The sequence below is a fragment of the Leptosomus discolor genome, chromosome 11 (genome assembly GCF_034619465.1).
Source record: "Leptosomus discolor isolate bLepDis1 chromosome 11, bLepDis1.hap2, whole genome shotgun sequence".
Lineage (NCBI taxonomy): Eukaryota > Metazoa > Chordata > Aves > Leptosomiformes > Leptosomidae > Leptosomus > Leptosomus discolor.
The window spans coordinates 16193993-16211118 of record NC_141401.1 but is presented as its reverse complement, the minus strand read 5'-3'; the positions used below and the strand labels follow the sequence as shown (position 1 = coordinate 16211118).

Genomic DNA, 17126 nt, shown 5'->3' with positions numbered 1-17126 from the left:
ATCCCCTTGATAAGACAATGGCAGAAAGCCCTCATGGGAAACAGCATTAAAAAGCTCCACCTGTCCTGGCACACGGAAAGAAGGGAGCTTTTGATGGGAAGGCAGGGCAGAGAGAACGGACACCCTCCATCAGTCATGCTACATGTATCAGTATCTTTCTTGATGCTTGTGCTACTTCTAGGCAGCCAGAGGGAACTGTAAGCATGCACCAGACAACGGTTTGTGGCATATCAGAAGACAAAAAGACGAACTTGTTTCCTCCTCCCAAGATGCTGATAACAGCAGAAAGATTGCAGAGGCAGAATTCTTCAGAGTTGCCTTTTTTTTTTCTCTCCCTTTTAATCTTCCAGTTTTCAGAGCTCCAGCATCACAACACAACAGCAAAGGCACTGCAGGTATTTCCACCGTGTGGCAACAGCGCAATTAAAAAAAGCCTCCTTCCAGACGGGGAGTAGATAGTGCACTGCATCTTGGCTAGTGATCATCACTGTTCCTGCTGAGAAGAACCACACCATCCATCTGGAGCTGGTTACCTGCAATGCTCTCAGCCAGCTGACTTCACTGCAAAAGCAAAGGGTGGGAGAAGATCCATATTTCAAGGCAGAATCTTCCCAATATCAGCATTTGCTCAGCCTATTGTTTCAGGCTTAGAGCTGCCCTCACACAATGCCCTTAACAGCTCCAAGAATTTGAGTAAGAATACCTAAAGTGTCCACCAGACACTTCATCCAAAAGCTGACTGCATGAGAGAAGCCAGACTTAGGCCATTCCTGGAATTCCCCAACACTGACATTAAACCCCAGTATTTTCAACTGCTGTTATACTAGTGCTGCCCTAGTGACTTCTTTGTACCAAGAAAATCTGCTTTAAATGTGCAAGCACACCTAGCAATTCCAACAGCGATGCTCATGTTTCTGCATTTTTATCTTCTTACATAGCACATGTACAGATTCAGTAAGAAAATAGGCAACATTACATAAAAGGCAAATGGCACTGGTATATCCCAGATTACATCTGCTGCGAGGCATTTGTTAAAGTTGTTCACAAGTTGTCAGAAAGTCACTATTTTGGTCCACAAGCACTTTCATATTCAGAATCATCTTTTCTATGTGCATCAGCAGTTAAAAATTGCAATATAATTAGCAATTAGATTTGTGTAGGATTGCTTTATCATTAATACTGTAACAGGCTACACATCCAGATAAACATTAAAACTGGAGCATCTGCATGGTCAAATAAGATTCATGCATCACTGATACTTCACGTATGCCTTGATTAACAACTAGGAAACATCTCCACACATGAAGTAGTATCAAAAATCTGTTTGCTCTGAGAACTAGAACTGCTTTGGCAGAACGCATAGAATATTTACACCAAACTGCAGGAATCGCAAAGAATGCTTGCCTTTGCAAAGTAAAAAAAAAAAAGCCTGTGTATCCTTTGCAACTAGCATGGATATTACTCAGAGACATTTACATCCAAGAAAATATGTGCGACACCATACAAGTTCAGCTGTATGGCTCTTCCAGGAGCAGTAACTCGAATGAGTACTCTCTGATCAGAATGAATTTATGTACAGTGCTAGAAGACTGCAAAGTTCTCCAACTTGCGCTTTAAATGCAGTCCCAATTTGTTACTACGTAAGTCTCCAAGTAACAGGAGTCAGATAGGAAAGCGTCTTTTCAGTGTAGAAGTATGCATGCATTCCAATTTGCTTTGCAGAAGACTTGACAAGGTATTTCCCACTTTGGACAAGCCCCGGTCCTTCTCTCTGCCGAGGAGGAATTTGAGGCCCATCAGCCACTCCCTGATGCTGTAAAGAGGCGCTGGAGAACAGGGCTACTGAGGCCTGGAACTGCGACTGCCGAGCAAGCTCAGGTGTAATACTTCCCAAGAGCGGGGCTGGAGTCCTTAACTTGGAACTGATGGCCATTCCTTTGTATCTATATATAATACTGTGAAAAGCTGTTAGTAGTATTAGTCGTTGTGCCCTCTCTGCCCTTGGTGCTGTACTTCAGTCAGATACACCGGCTTTTCTTTCTACAACATTAAATCCTAGTCCCCAGACACCTCTTTGCCAAGCTCTCCTGGTGGCCCTGCCTGGCAGCAGACAGCAGAGAAGCCCTACGCCACATTTCTGAAAAGTCTTCTGAGAGATTATACAAAACCGAAAAAGGTCTTAATCTATTACCAAAGTTAGATTTCCTGTCTCTGGAAGTGGTTTGTCACCCAAAACAGCCTAGACAAGGCAGAAAGTACTGAAGATCTTAATTAAGATAGTAATAGAAGATTTAGCAATTGGAGCATAAGAGCAGAAACCAAAAAAGTCCCTCCAAAACAAGAGAAATCCCACACCTGTGTACCTTGAACACCCAGAAGACAAGCTCACCAGGAGTACAATTCAACTTGCAAGGCAAGAATTATTTTTAGAGCTGCAGTCAATTATTTTAATCCTAGGCCAACAGGAACTTGTGGTGCCTTTGCATGAGCACATATTTTAGACTTCCCTTTTTCCTTGCAGAGACAGCTTCTGCACCAGATTTGGTTAAATACTGGGTATATTTTGATAGGTTGTTTTATGCAAGATCACTGAAAAAAGACTTTCTAACTCAACACAGGAAATCAGCAAGCTTTTCTTGGTACAATATCAGTCAGAATGCTTATTTATATGGCAATATTTCTCTTCCCCAGGAAACCGTTCGTGCAGTTCAAAGGATGCTGTTCTCTAGAGAGGAAAGACGGTATTCAGGGCAATGCTGTGCATTTGTCATTTCACACAGACTACTGAATTACTCCCACTTCCTCACTTCGGATTCAGGAATCTGACCATGCAGTCTTCAGTGAGGCACCAGAAATTCCCAGGAAAGAGGTCAGCTTTCAGCTTTTGCTACAGATCTGTGGTACCTAATTTAAACAGCAACGATCACAATGTAGATCAGGATAGGCTGCGTCACTGGTGCAGGGATGCTAAGAAACAGCGTGAAGCATCCTCCGTCCCATTTGCTATTTTCAAACAGCGGCAGAGGAAGCTCTGCATTTAAGCTGGAGATGTAAGGAAGATAAGTAATGCTAACTTAGATTTCAAACAAGTTTACAGTACACCTTCATAAAACAAGCACCAGTATAGTCCCAGGCATGCATAGGCTGGTTGCAAGACTTTTTAACACATTTTTGTACGAACTCATCTCCTTTAAAGCTGCCATAACGCATCTATTCCGTCTTACTGCAGCACATAAGGGGCAAACCACACCTATTGCAGAGCAATAGGCCAGTAATTTCCACAGGTTTTCAATGACCAAACTGTATTGTGGCCACAGTTTAACACCGTGTAAAACACCATCACCTCTCTGTTCCCTCGATGTCGTACATCTAACAGAAACATTGCTCTTTTGGTCAGCAACTGCAGCAAAACTCGGTCCAAACCTTCCACATTTTGTAGTTTCTATCCCCCATTTCAGGGTCCTAAAGATGTCAGAAGACTACTAACATGCACAAGACAGAAAAAAGTGCATGAGAGTAGAAAACCCTAATCTGGTACAGGGCATCTGCTCCAACCAGAACCCAGGCTTTCCCAGCAACTGGAATAGTCTCTGCAGGTAAAAACCAGCTCCAAGCTGCCACACCGAGATGCTGGTTCTTGCTTTTTTCCTGTTCAGAACAGACAAATTCGAAGTACATTGAATACATTCAGATGGCCTCATTTACTGTGAAACAGGGAGGAAATCACAGCTGTCTTTGCATGAGCACAGACATACTCTACAGCAATCTTTATCCTGCTGGACAGTCCTGAGTGACCAAAGGAGCGCAGAAGTGTGTCCTAGAAGATGTTTTAGTACCCTCTGTACGGACCACAAGTGCAGTGGCCATATTCCTGTATCTGTGAGATCCTTCCGCTACGACTGCGTGCAAGACTTCTCTGAGATTATAACCGAGGGTCAGACACGGGCACCATTTCGTGAGGGAAGGCCTCTTGAGTTAGCTCTCTTGTAGAGACACTGAGCAAGATGGCAGAGGCAGTGAAAGCACTTCACTTTCAGGGAGAGGAAACAAAACAAAACAAAAAAGAGAGTACCTCTCACTTCTATAGTGGCGTTGGCTATAGGAGAGTTTGAAAACACAAACACGCACAAGTATTCCCCTGACTCTTCTGCTCTGGGCTTCAAAATCCTGCAGACAGGGAGAGAACACATGAGCCGTGGTAAGTACTGTGTTAGCAACCAAAAATGAGCAGGCTAGGAGTTTATTCCCAATCCCCCCCCACTTTTACCTTTTAACTGAATTTCACAGTTACTACTTGTTAATTCATGGTATGTTGTACAGACGTACCTACTTGAAATAAATGATTTATTTGCCGAGAAAAAGGGTGAGCTCTAGTCTGGAAAGTCAGTACCAATTCAGCAGGAGAAGCTGCATTTAGTTTAAAAGCAAAGAAGGAGCCCGACACCTGTTAATTACGCACTACAGTTAGTTTGATGCAAGTCATCCTCAAGCTACTAGCCTATCAGGCAGATATCACCTCCCACTGAGGGAGAAACATGATTTGTATGTACTACCTGCACCGAAAAAAAGTCATACATGGCCAATCAGAAAGCGACAGACCTCAAATACAATCAAGGCTGCCACTGCCATCTTGTAAGCTGTTTTGGTTTTTTGCATAACAGATATGAGACTGGTCCAGTAACAGTTTTCTCTGCTTCAGACTGGATGTGGAAAAACTGCAAAAGCTGGTCAACTCTTGAAGGAAGACACCACACAGGAATCTGCTGCCACATAAAGCTAGCAAAGACTAATGCAATAACAACTAGTAGAGGGAAAAACAGATGCAAGCCAGGCAGAAGAAAATCAGACCCACAATAAACCCAAACCAAATTATAACAAATCAAGATTAATTTACACTCAAGATGGTGCTAACTTCAAGTCCACCAGCTTTTGCTGTCCTTCAAAAAGCTTTTGAAACCAAATGACTTAAAAGCTCCACACATATGTTCTTCAGGTATTTCCCTACAGAGACATCTTAGTTTAGAGAAGCATACAATGATGTAATGCAGAATTTACTCTCTACACAGCACAGAATAAGGTAAAGCTCTCCCCATCCCTCCCCTCCCTTTACTGAAAGGCTTCTTGGCTTTCTTTTTTTTGTTATTAATTTTTTAAAAACATATTAAGTAAATAGCATGCAGATGAACAGAAACCCTGCAGAAGAGCACTGTAATAGAATAACTTAATTACACACGGAAACTGCTTAGACACATGGAAAAAGCTGCTCAGTTTAACACAACACTTTGACTCAAGTCTCCACTGCGTTTACAGCATGTACGTTCCAGAGTCACCGGTGAAAGTCTAAAGTGAGTTATAAAGTTAATATGTCTTTCAGGTAAGCAATAATATACCCACTTTTCACAGAGTTAAAAAGAAATATTATCTTAATGACAGAAAGAACGCTCGTTTAGTACCAGACATCAAAGCAGTAACTGCGTTTAAACTGTAGGCAGGTAAAGCACCCTTCGGAAGTACGCAGCGGCCCTGAACGCCAGTGCCTGCTGACGCGGCTGGCAGAGATGCAGCCCTCGCCTACCTGCAACGGGACAACTCCACCCAACTATTTCCATTACTAAGAGATCCTAAGACTCTGCAACAGCGAGGGAAGGTATAGAATACCTGGCTTTCTGGAATAGCACTTAGGGCCTGAATAGTTAAATAATCTACCTGACCACTGCTTTTTTATTCACTAGAGTCAATGCTTGGGGCGGGGGGGATAAGACATTGTATTCTTTTAGTTCTACCTAAGCTTCTTTTTAAAGCGTGAAACTACAGCAGCCTCTACTAGAGTATTATCACCACAGATCTTTAAAGCAACTGTAAGTTGATAGGGCTGCAAAGACAAACAAGCACCTAAAATGAGTTTGCATAGTAAACTTCCCTCAATCCTGTGGCTTTAAGGAAAAGCCCAGCTTTTCATTGATGTAGCCAAAAACCCCATTTTCTTCAATTTAACTCAGTAACCTGCTGCTCAACTCTGAATTAACTGATAAGGAATTTGGGAAAAAACCACCTCTGTTCTCCTCTGAACTACAAATGCAGACAAGGGGACAAGTGTCCAGAATGAAAGCACAGGATGGCCAGAAGCTTGAATGAAGAATTAAGAAAGATGTGTTCAATTTCTAATGTGGCACGAAGTAGGATTTTTAAGGCACATAGTTTAACTTACAAGTTCTGAAGCTTTCTGAATGTCAATGAACTAACCACATTTCATAGCAAACCAACACATCTTAATGACCGAAACACCAGGAACCTGAAACATTTTTTATTTTTTAAGGAAAATAAGTTGAATGCAAAAGACTAACCAATCATGTTAAAGGTGGAAGTTAAATAACCTCTTTTAACTACAACTATGTTGACATTGCGTGCACGAATTCCGTATTTCTAGATCTAAAAAAAAACCCCAATCAAATCAAGCTAGAAGTTAAGAAACAGATCAAACACTGTGTGACCACATGATAAGAAATGCCACAGAAAGCCTGAAACCACAATATACAACAAAGCAGCTTATAAATGAGCAGGAATTTGAGGTTTACATTGCAAATGCAACTTTTCCCAACCGTCCTGTGATTGCAACATACTCTACCAACCCTTCATTCACTGGGAACAAAGTGACTGTCTTACAGCCTGACCACCTTACTTCTTCCTTCTCCAGGACGTTAAGACTGAAAGCAAGTTTAGTTCTTCCTTTACTGAAGAATTTGAAAAGAAAAATCCACTCTAGCTTGTAACAGATCCAGAGAAGTCAGCCTTGATACTTAGTTTCCTAAATAATAATGTGCAATTTTCAGTAATCTTGATGCAACGTACCTTTTGTACCACTCAAGCTGGTGCTTTTGGACAAGACTGCTCATCAAGTTAATTGCTAGGTAAGAAAGCAGAGCCTTTAAAACTCAGACCCAGCGTTAAACACTCTACTGAGGAAATAACAGGATGTAATTACGGAATAAATGAGACTATTTTAACTGCAAAACTGAACACATAATGCAAAGTGAGCTAAAACTGAAAACAAAATGAAAAACGTGAACATATCTTTATCAGAATCAAACACAACTTCCATAATACTGTGGATGAAAGGATGCTTTGTTAAGGCAACGAAAACCTTGAATGTTTCTTAATCCTGTGCCAGCAAGCAACATCAGTGTGGTAAAGAGCCCACAGTACTCTGCTAGAGACAGAAAAAAGCCAGTTGAGTGCATAGCTATGTGTCCTTGCTTCAGTGCAGAGACAAGACACAGTAAATCAGATGCGCTGTAACATAGTGGGCTTGCCCAGGCATAACCACCTCTTTCTGACACAACAGCTGAGTAAGAGGGTCAGAAGTGGTGTAACGTCTCCGAAGAGTAAGTTACCACCAGTGGTTAAGACACTCCTTAAGTGATCTTCATCTTAGCTTATCACTGAACAGAAAGTTGCATTTGCTATCCATGCTGGAATCAAGAAAAGAAAATGGAAAAAAAAAAAAGCCAGAAAATGACATATACAGAACAGATCTCTGATGGCATCGCTGAGCAAGCTCACATCAAGTCCATGGCAAGAAAGCCTCATTTCAGGAATACAGAAACCCCCAAAGGATTTCTGCTGGACGCAAGCTACGGTGAAACGAAAGAGGCGGCTGTACACGTTCTCCTTCACGCCCTTCGGTGGAGGGTAAAAACAAAGCCAGAGTACGCGCACGTGGAACAGATTAATGCTGAAAATGTGGATGTACTGACAAGAAAGAAGCACAAGTGATACAGCTGTACTGCTTTAATCAAGATTTGGTATTGTTTCGTAATATTGGTCTGACAACTCATCAGTAACAACTCAGACAATGCCATCTTTCATCTCCCAAGGCCAGAAAATTACTAAACCAGCTGATTTCAGCACTGATTTATGTGCTGCATTTCCCTGTACAATAAAAATACACAGCTGCAGATCCATCTTTATGTAGACATAAGCAAGACAGAGACTGCACAATATACTCAGAGGAAAAGAAAACTAGACTGTGTGTCTGTGCCTGTGTCCACACATCATGTGTACTCTAAAGAACTAAATGAGTTTAGATTAAAAAGAGAAGTTTACAGTATGTTTTTGTTGGCATTATGTTTACACGAGCTCGTTGGGACAGCCGTGGACAATGATTTTTCCAGAATCATTCTTCTAACGCTATTCAGACATACTTTTTGTGGAGCCTCTAATGCAAAGGATCTCAATTTGTCTGATCACTCTAAAACCGAACCAGGGACCTTGGAGTCCCATCATCCCATCGCCTATCCCAAAGCTGTATGTATGTCTACCAGGTTTGTCACTCTCCAATGTAACGTGAAGATTATTCCAAAGAGACTTACTTGTATTCTGTAGTGTTTGAAGATTTTCTAGTGCCAGGGATCTCCTCTCCGTTCTTCACCCAGTAACTGGCAGAAAGGGGGCTGGGACTCGTGGTGAGGTTACACTGCAATGTGACAGCCGGACCATACATATGAATGACTACATCCTCACTGGCGTTGATCCTGGGCTCTGAAACAAAGGACACGTTAAATAGCAACAAATCTTCATGGCAATTGTGCCGCACTACTCTAAAATCCAAAGGGGAATCAGGAAGGGAAAGAGACTACACAAGGAATGTCACTGCACTAATTTGGGAGACATCAAGAAAATCACAATAGAACAGCTGACCACTAGTGAAGACAACACCTTACGGATCAGTACTCCTATATGGAAAAGAAAGATTAATTTTAAATTGTTTCTTTCAATATTTAACACCAGTACAGATTTCTATGTAACACCATAAATCATTTTTTACACACGACTGAGCATAACATGGGAAAACACTTGCCCTGTGACTATATATAAGAGATCAGCTGGTCCTTCAGAAGCAACTTCTTTCTGGCTATTACCTGGTTCCTCTACTTACTCTGAGGTGTAAAACAAACCCATTTTCAATATAGAATAGCCCTCAAAAGTTAAGATGGTCCTCTGAATAAAATTTATGGACTTCACTCTGTGAAAAAAACCTAATGCCTACCTAAGGAAAATACCCTGCGCACACAAGGTATTTCAAATAGTACAACTTTTCTGATGTCTGAAATTCAAGCAAACACCCAGTGTAAGGCACAAGTCTGATGAAGAATAGCTGAAAGCAGCCCTTAATGCTTAACAATAAAAAGCAAGAATATACACCATGTTAAAATTTGAGTTGTTTCTAAAGCAACCTTAAACATAAACATTTATGAAGGGGAAAAAAAAAAGCCTCATTGCATAAACAGACCACAAGAGCCACATACTTTGCTGGCTGCACTAGGAACTGAACCCAGGCTGTTTCACATTACAATCTTACCTGGTAACATTAAATTCACTTTTTTTTTTTAGGGGAAAGCCTTCAGAAGTAGTATGATTAGTATGAGGGCACTGTCCTTACATTTGATAACCATGTTTTCTTAAGATCATGCAGATGGCTATTACTCTCTAACAAATAAGGCTGATGAACTTCTAGAATAGTCAGAGGCAAGTTTCTTCCCAAACTTGGAAAAAAGACCTTTCTATTGAAGGTCTCATGGCTCATATCTGGTTTCAAGCGTTCTGTAAAAAAAAACAAAACCAAAAACAAACACACCAAAAAAACCCCACTCCACAAAAAAAACACAACCCACAAAAAAAACCCACAAAAAAAAACCAACACAAAACACAACACCCAAACCTTTAACACAGGATGACAGAGCTTAAAGGAAATTTAAGAATTCTCACTTTAGTCTTCAAAAAAATAGCTAGATTTAGTATTGGCTACAGTTTCAGCTTGAAATAAAGGCCACTGCTACAGCAGTCTCTACTACGTAAATGCTGCTGTGTGTTGTGTCTGATGTTTGTCCTCACTTTAAAAGGTGAAATGAATTCCAAAGTTGTAGCTGTTGCCAGCTGCTCATTTCACCGACCGTGCTGCTGAATGCAAGAGCTGTCGCCTCTGCGTTCTGGTCAGCAGCAAAGGGCAGGAGGGCAAGGAATTCAGTCAGTAATGAATGTCTTTGTGAATTTTGCAAGTCAGCAAAGGATTTTTTTAATGCTGTAAATTTTGTTTTGCCTTGTGGTAACATATTTGGAATATAAACTTAGTCATATCCATGCAGCCTTTTGGATATTCATCTGCAAAGCACTCAGAACACAAATTACGGAGCAGAACAAGGGCAAGTGGAAAATACCAGTACCATCAGAAATGTTGCATTTTTCATCACATAAAACATTTGTCTACTACTGTCCAGAGAGGCAGGGAGAATTAGTACCTACCTACTAATAACCTGACAAAACCATTCAACTCCTGTATATCCTCTCCCCCTTTCTTCAGCAGGCTGGCTAGAGAGCTTCTTTTCACAGCTACTTAAAACTAGGACTATCATTTAAACTGCAGAAAAACTGGCAGCTACTGTAGTAATGGAGGGTGTTTTGACACTTCTCAGACACTTGTTATTATCACACGTTTTCAACTGTGTTTCTGCCTCATTGTTCCCATGCTGGGAATTTTAACCACAGAAGGATCTGTTTGGGTCCCACGGGGGACAAAGTTGTTTTGTCAAAGCCGTACCACTATTGGACTGCCCTATATGCGTCTCCATCCCCAACAAAGCTTATGGGCCTTCTCAGAAAAAGCAGCTCTGGAAATATTTTTACTAACGTGTTTGAAATAGTAATTTGGTGTCAGAACACTTATCTAGAGAAATAACTTGCTGGATTCACTGGTCATACTGGGGTTTGTTGAAATGTTTTTTTTTTTACCTCGAAAGCAGCGTCTAGCCTGTGAAATAAACGCAGTGTTTTCCTTTTAGGAGGACGACACTGGCAGGACAGGCTTCAGGCTGCTGCAAGAGAGACCGCAGCGCATCCAGCGAGCGCTGCTGTAACAGATGCTGATGCTCTCTGCACTGTGCTGAGACGCAACCTAGAGCAGCAGCCAGCCTGCAGCGATCCTGGGAACGGAAAGCATATGTGCTGCCATCAGAAAGCATTGCACAAATGCTAGCAACAGGAAAAAGTCACCCAAAAAATTTGAACGTAGTCCCTACAGAAACCAGAAAGTTAAAGACTTAATGCAGAAGAGTTTTGACAGTGGTAGTCTTCTGGCTTTTATATTCTGTTGATAATGGACTCTTTAGCCTCTAACACTGATGAACCAGAACATTTTAAAAAAAACCAAACAAACCAACCAACCAACTAACCCAAACCAAAAAACTGCCTGGAGCTCCAATGGCTACTTTGCTAATTCACACCTATTCTTACCTATGACTCCGCTAAGCTGCAATGTCCAGAACATACTTCCAGCTGTCTCAAGCTTGCTTTGCTGGGGCCTTTTGTGTCTGACTTGAAGCTCTTAAAATTTTAGGTTAAGAAAATGAAAGACAACTGCAGTCTCATTTACTTTTTACCTGCATTTACTACCTTTTTTTTTTTTAAAAAAAAAAAAAAAAAATTAATCAGGCAGTCCTAGCCTGATTTAATTCTAGAAGAGAAACTGCAAATGCAACTACAGCAACATTCAAAGAAAGATGTCCACTTGAAAGAGCAAGATGCTGAAGAGCATCTTTTTACACAACACTTAAATTGCTCATTTTATGAAAGATCAGGTTTTAAAGGTAACAAACAAACCAAAAAATAAGTTAAATTCTTCATTCAAATTAGGAACGAGAAGCCAGACGCTAGTTCTTGAGTGCTAATTTTTAAAAATCAAATTGCACTTGACCTCTCTGCATTCAAGCTCTGGTATTTGAGACAAGCTGTGATTTAAAGGAAAGCGGAAAGAGGTTGTGCTTGATGGTCCTTTTCAGTGATGCTGATATCAAATAAGGCCAGCAGCAAAATGGACACCATGAGCCAGAAACTCCAACACCATTTAGTCAGAAAATTCCCATTTCAAAACCAAATTGTGGTCATGCGCACAATACAGCAGCTGAGACATTTTGGGCAGCTTTAGGTAAGATGGCCTCCACCTTCCAGCAACAGCTTGGAGACCTGCTTCCCTCCCCTTTATCTCCGTTTCCAGCAGGGTCACACAGGAGTTTGGTGTCCAAGTGGTCTGCTTCCCAAGTAGTAGCAGGTCAGATTTCTTAACGTACATAATGTTAAAGAGTAAAAGCATTAAAGTTCAACATTTCCCCCCCTCTCCTTGAGTAAAACACAAAAGCAGAAGAATTATCCCGGGCACAAGGCACTTAGCAATGAAGTCATGATACACACTGCAGAATTAGCACCAGATGCAACAAGACGATGTTAACTGGGGAGGAAGACGAAAGGTTAAACCACAAACCCCGGACCAGGTTAGTATCAATGGCCTGAGAGAGGGAAAAACCCTCTTTCCATATGGAGGCACCTTCACAGTAATTCATTCCCAAATGGTCATTTTTTTTATATGAAAAGGATTTTCTCCCTCAGTAGGTTACTAAAACTGACTGGACACAAAGAGGAGCACAAGACCGTCACAGACTTGCCACACTCAAGAAAAATTAAGTGTCTTAACAAGAGCAGAAGGGATTTCCAGGAGACACTAATTCCTAGAAGACAAATTTTTTAGCTTTGTCTTCAGGAAGTATCATTTCCTAAAATTACATGGCTCTTGTTGTTGTAGGTCATGCAAACAATCTACTCATGTGAGTCCTTTGGGACCTCAAAGGACAAAGGAGGAACCAAGCATTAGGACTGAAAGCTGAGCAGGTTTGAGCTGAACAACCCAATGCCACTTAAGTTTTCAAGTCAATCCACATCATTGGGTTGACAGTCTATTTTTCCACATATATCAATGTTGTTTCCATTTTCCGGAGGGAAGGTCTCTGATCCAGCAGTGCTGACTGCAGCATCATGCTTTGGGGAGAATTTTGGGTCGGTTGGTTTGGGTTTTATGGTATCCAAAAATATAACTCAGACGTAATTACAGAGTTTGACGTTTTTGTACCCCAAGAAAACTCAAAGTGGTACATAAAAGGTTTATTTATGCATAGAGCACAATAGCAAGATAACACCTATGCTCTACTCTTTGACACCTTTGGACATTGAGAAATCACCAAGAACGCAAACTCTCTTGTACCTCCACGCAGCAGGCTCACATTGCAGATTTAATTCACTCTAACTATAACTCATTAGACATTTACTTCATCTTGTTAGCAAATGCAAGAGTTTTGCACCTTAGACAAAATGAAATGGGGTTCTTCTCTACTGACTCTGACGATACAAATTTCCAAACTCATCTGGGACCGCTTTAAAAGCGAGCTGAACACAGAAGAGTCTTGTAACAATAAAGAACAAAAAGCAATTCTGGGTCAACCATATTCTCTGCTTTTGAAAGCTTTTCTGCTGCCAAAAGTTGCACACTCAGATGAAAGTCATTTAGCTAAAGTTATTAGTTCAACACTGGGGGTAGATATTCCCCCCTTCTTTCATAGGCTGGATTAAGAATAGCTGCACCAGTTCAGTGCTGCTGCATCAGAGAACTCATTAGGAACATGCTGCCGTTCAGAAAGGAAAAGAAAACTCAACTTCATGGAAAAAAAAATCTAAACATTCAAGGTCACACAAGTAACTGAAAGGGAAGGATTCGTACAGAAGCATATATGCAACCAAAACCACGTGAGAAGGCATTCAGAGAAAATCCAAGAGAACAGGAGAAATAAAAATAAACTGGTTAGACCTGGGAAGAACACAGAAATCAAATATAAAGGCACTCATGGAGAAGCCAGCATTAGGGTGGCTGGAAACCTACTACAAAACTAAAGGGGGTAGGGAAGAAACACAAATTCAACACTGGGCTTGTTTTCACACAGAAGCTATAAAACAGATCCATGGATTTTACCAAGTCCTTTGATCCTAAGGAGAAGAGACACAGATGGCAGACAGCATCAGCACTACAGGCAGAGGAGCAGTCTCGGGTTCAACACACCAGGACAAGGTAGCAGAGGGTTTTATCGGGGTAACGGGAGGGTAAGGGTCACTAGACTGCCTCTAGATACTACAGTACCACTACTGTGGGGTGCCGGACTCACTCTGAAGGACGCTTATAGTAGCCTGGGCTCGAATCCACGTTATGGAGGGATTTTGCCTCAAGTCATTCCTCCTGGGATCGTTGCTGGCCCTGCACTCGTAAGTCCCAGAGTCTTCCAAGGTAAGGCGGGTTATTCTCAGCACACTCACCCCATTCGCCCCGTAGGCAGTGTTAATGGTGACACGGCGCTTCCGAGCGCCATCCCACAGCTGTTTGAAAGACTCAGCCCGGTTGACTTCAGCATACCACCACTGGATCTCTGGAGTGGGGTTCCCAACCACATCACAGTACAGTTCAAAGGCGTCCCCCGCGAGTTTAGTTTCTGACATGGGCGACTTGACAAACCCAGCTAGAGGGAGGGGCAGCAGAAACGCAGTGACAGAGCGGCAGAAAACAAAAGATCTTATCAAGAACAAAGCAATGAGGTGCAGAAAACAAAGAGTTAGATAAGACATTGCATCTACAATAAGACAACTTTCATAGAAAAAGCACAACACCGAGCACTTGTGGCTGGAGGTCCATAGCTCGAGAGCAGCACACTCCCACTCAGAGCATTCACGGGAAGCACGGCTTCACGGCACAAGGTGCTTCTCCTCACCGCCCTGGGGGATCCACCTGGGGCAGCTGCACTTGGAAAGCCACAGGCTGCAACACGCACCAGCTAGGAGGTACCTCCAAGCCACAGAGAGGACTTCCAAGTCTTTTTCAGTTGCGTGGACCTTGTAATTGGCAAGTGTTAAGTGTTCATGGCCAGATGTCTTTTCTCTGAAGGGTTTTATTGCTTTATATGGCCTACCTACAGGAGAAAAAAGGGTAAAACCCTAGACTTCTGCCCTACGTGGCTTGCAATTGCGAACTCTGCTTTGACCTTTTCTTCCATCTATTTTGGACTTCCAAAGCAGGGAAATCCCCAAGATACAAGTGACCCACTTTCTTGAAGTAGCTGGATAACCACAGCTCCAGAAGTCTCACAGCCTTCTAAGGTAAAGGGAATTCCTGTGGTATACACACACACAGGCCAAAAGATCGTTTCATTAGTTAGGAAATGGACAACAAAGGTACTTCAGACCACATGATTTTTCCCTTTGTAAATGAGATGCTGTGCTGACATTCGTGATCAGGCCAAAATATCCTTATTATGGCACGAAATCCTTCAATACTTACCAGCTTCAGCGCTGTGTTAAGAGCACAGACATACTAAATTGTCCTTCAATCCTATTTTCAAAGGTATCTATTGAAAACAGTGTTGGCTTAAAGCTAGTCTCTTCCCTCACCAGGCCCCCGCTAAAACTAAAAGATTAGAATACAGCTGGCCAAACAGATTATGCAGCAAAACCCGTCATATTGCTGTGCTCCCTGGGCAGCAGGACTTCTCATCAGTGAAGAGAGTGCCACACAGCTGATAAAACTTACGATTGTTTCATCCCTCTCCTCAAATTCACAGCTTATTTTCAGGAGAGGATTGAAAGACAATTCAATGGATTTTAGAAAATGGAAAGGTGGACTTAAAGCCTTAGAAAAATTTCTGATGCGCAGTCATTAAATAGCACCCCATCACCATCGTTTGACCACACTCAGGAAACAACAGAACAGAGAGTCATACATTGACAGACAATTACATGGAAGTTCGCACTACAGATGCATCTCCAAAGAATCATTTGGGCGAGAAAACAAGACCAGGAATCCCTAGAGCACACACAGAAACTGTTCCTTGCCAGCACAGTCCTGTTTGAAGAGCAACTGTGTGGTAGCTGCAAGTAACAGCTATAAGAACACTCAAAAATAAAAAGCATTAACCTCAGAAATTGTTGCAGTTATAAACTCATTTGACAAGCACTCTCCAGCCTTGTACTCTAGCACTAAAGGAGGTGAGCTCTACGCTCAGTAGAAACACTACAGCATCATCGCTGCAGCAAGAGAGAAGAAGAGCTATTGCCCTAGAAGTGCCCTAATCACTAGCAGTTACAAACTGCACTAAGACCACTGTTGTTGTTACTTGAGGTAACACAGGAGACTGGGTTATGATCTCACTCTGCTGGACTGCCCCCACTTCAAGGGATGCTGAATGAGAAAGACTTTGTATTCCCACAGAGGCATAAATCAAACAGGGAGACTGGCAGCTGTCTCAACGTGGTCCACTGGACACAATAGGCTAAAGCAGGAGCACATGGCCAGGTCTTAGTGGTTCTCTCTCCTATACCATAGCCTTTTTTTGCCTACCTTCCACCATAATATCAAAATGCCACTCACAGCTGAAGAGATGACCGTTGCTCAGGGAAGACTGCTCAGAAAGCAAATGCTCTTCTACAGGTTCCCAGTTTCCACTGATGCACAAAGATAATCAACTCCCCTGTTGTGAAATGCATCCCTGAAGTCAAAGGCCAAGCGACCCGAAACCCTAAAGCTGCAATTCAATTCTACTTCTCCAGCTGTCCTGGCTGCTAAGCCACCATTTCTGCAAGAACGGCTTCTTACCCAGCCTTTGTGGCAGGGATGAAGGGGGGTTGTTGTATATTTTAAAATAACTGTGAGCTGCACTCCTGGCTGGGGCCACAGAATAGACATACATGGTATGGAAGAGTACTGTAAATCCTCTTATTAAAAGGAGTATCACCAATTTGAATAAAACAAGCTGTTAAAAGCTTTCAGTCTTGAATCTGATTCTGCATTTGCTAAGCTGTTAAAAGCATTATAACTTTTGCACAAAGCCTAAAAATAATTTTAAAAGATCAAACTGGACAACTGCATCAAAAAGTCTCTAGCAAACATTCTCCGGGTTTAAGTTTTAAACCCTACATTTCCATCAGTTTCAAATCCTCTTGAAAAACAAGGCCTCAGATTATGATATATTTCAATGCAACACTCTGTCTTCATCTGAGTAACCATGTCATCAGCACAGATAACTCCATAATGATGGCAGAGAAAAAACACAAAGTGGATTTGGTGGCACTCCCCACCCCACTAAGAGCTAGAAGTGCTCTTCAAAAAAAGGTATTTCAGATTAGAATAAAATCCTGGAAGGACAAATGGGAATGAAGGTGGTAGAAAAGCCTCCACAGACAACTTAATAAAAACTCTGCATTAAAAAGGA

General features: G+C 41.9%; 1 protein-coding gene across 1 annotated transcript in view; it reads right to left on the bottom strand.

Annotated features, from left to right (window-relative positions):
- Positions 1 to 17126, bottom strand: part of NPTN (neuroplastin) — a 59077-nt gene that overhangs the window by 19591 nt on the left and 22360 nt on the right. The window contains exons 2-5 of the mRNA XM_086471331.1: positions 14694 to 14831; positions 14037 to 14384; positions 8370 to 8538; positions 4073 to 4167 (exon numbers count right to left, since the gene is read on the bottom strand). Of these exons, the coding sequence (XP_086327457.1) occupies positions 4073 to 4167; positions 8370 to 8538; positions 14037 to 14384; positions 14694 to 14831 (750 nt within the window). The remainder of the gene's footprint in view (positions 1 to 4072; positions 4168 to 8369; positions 8539 to 14036; positions 14385 to 14693; positions 14832 to 17126) is intronic.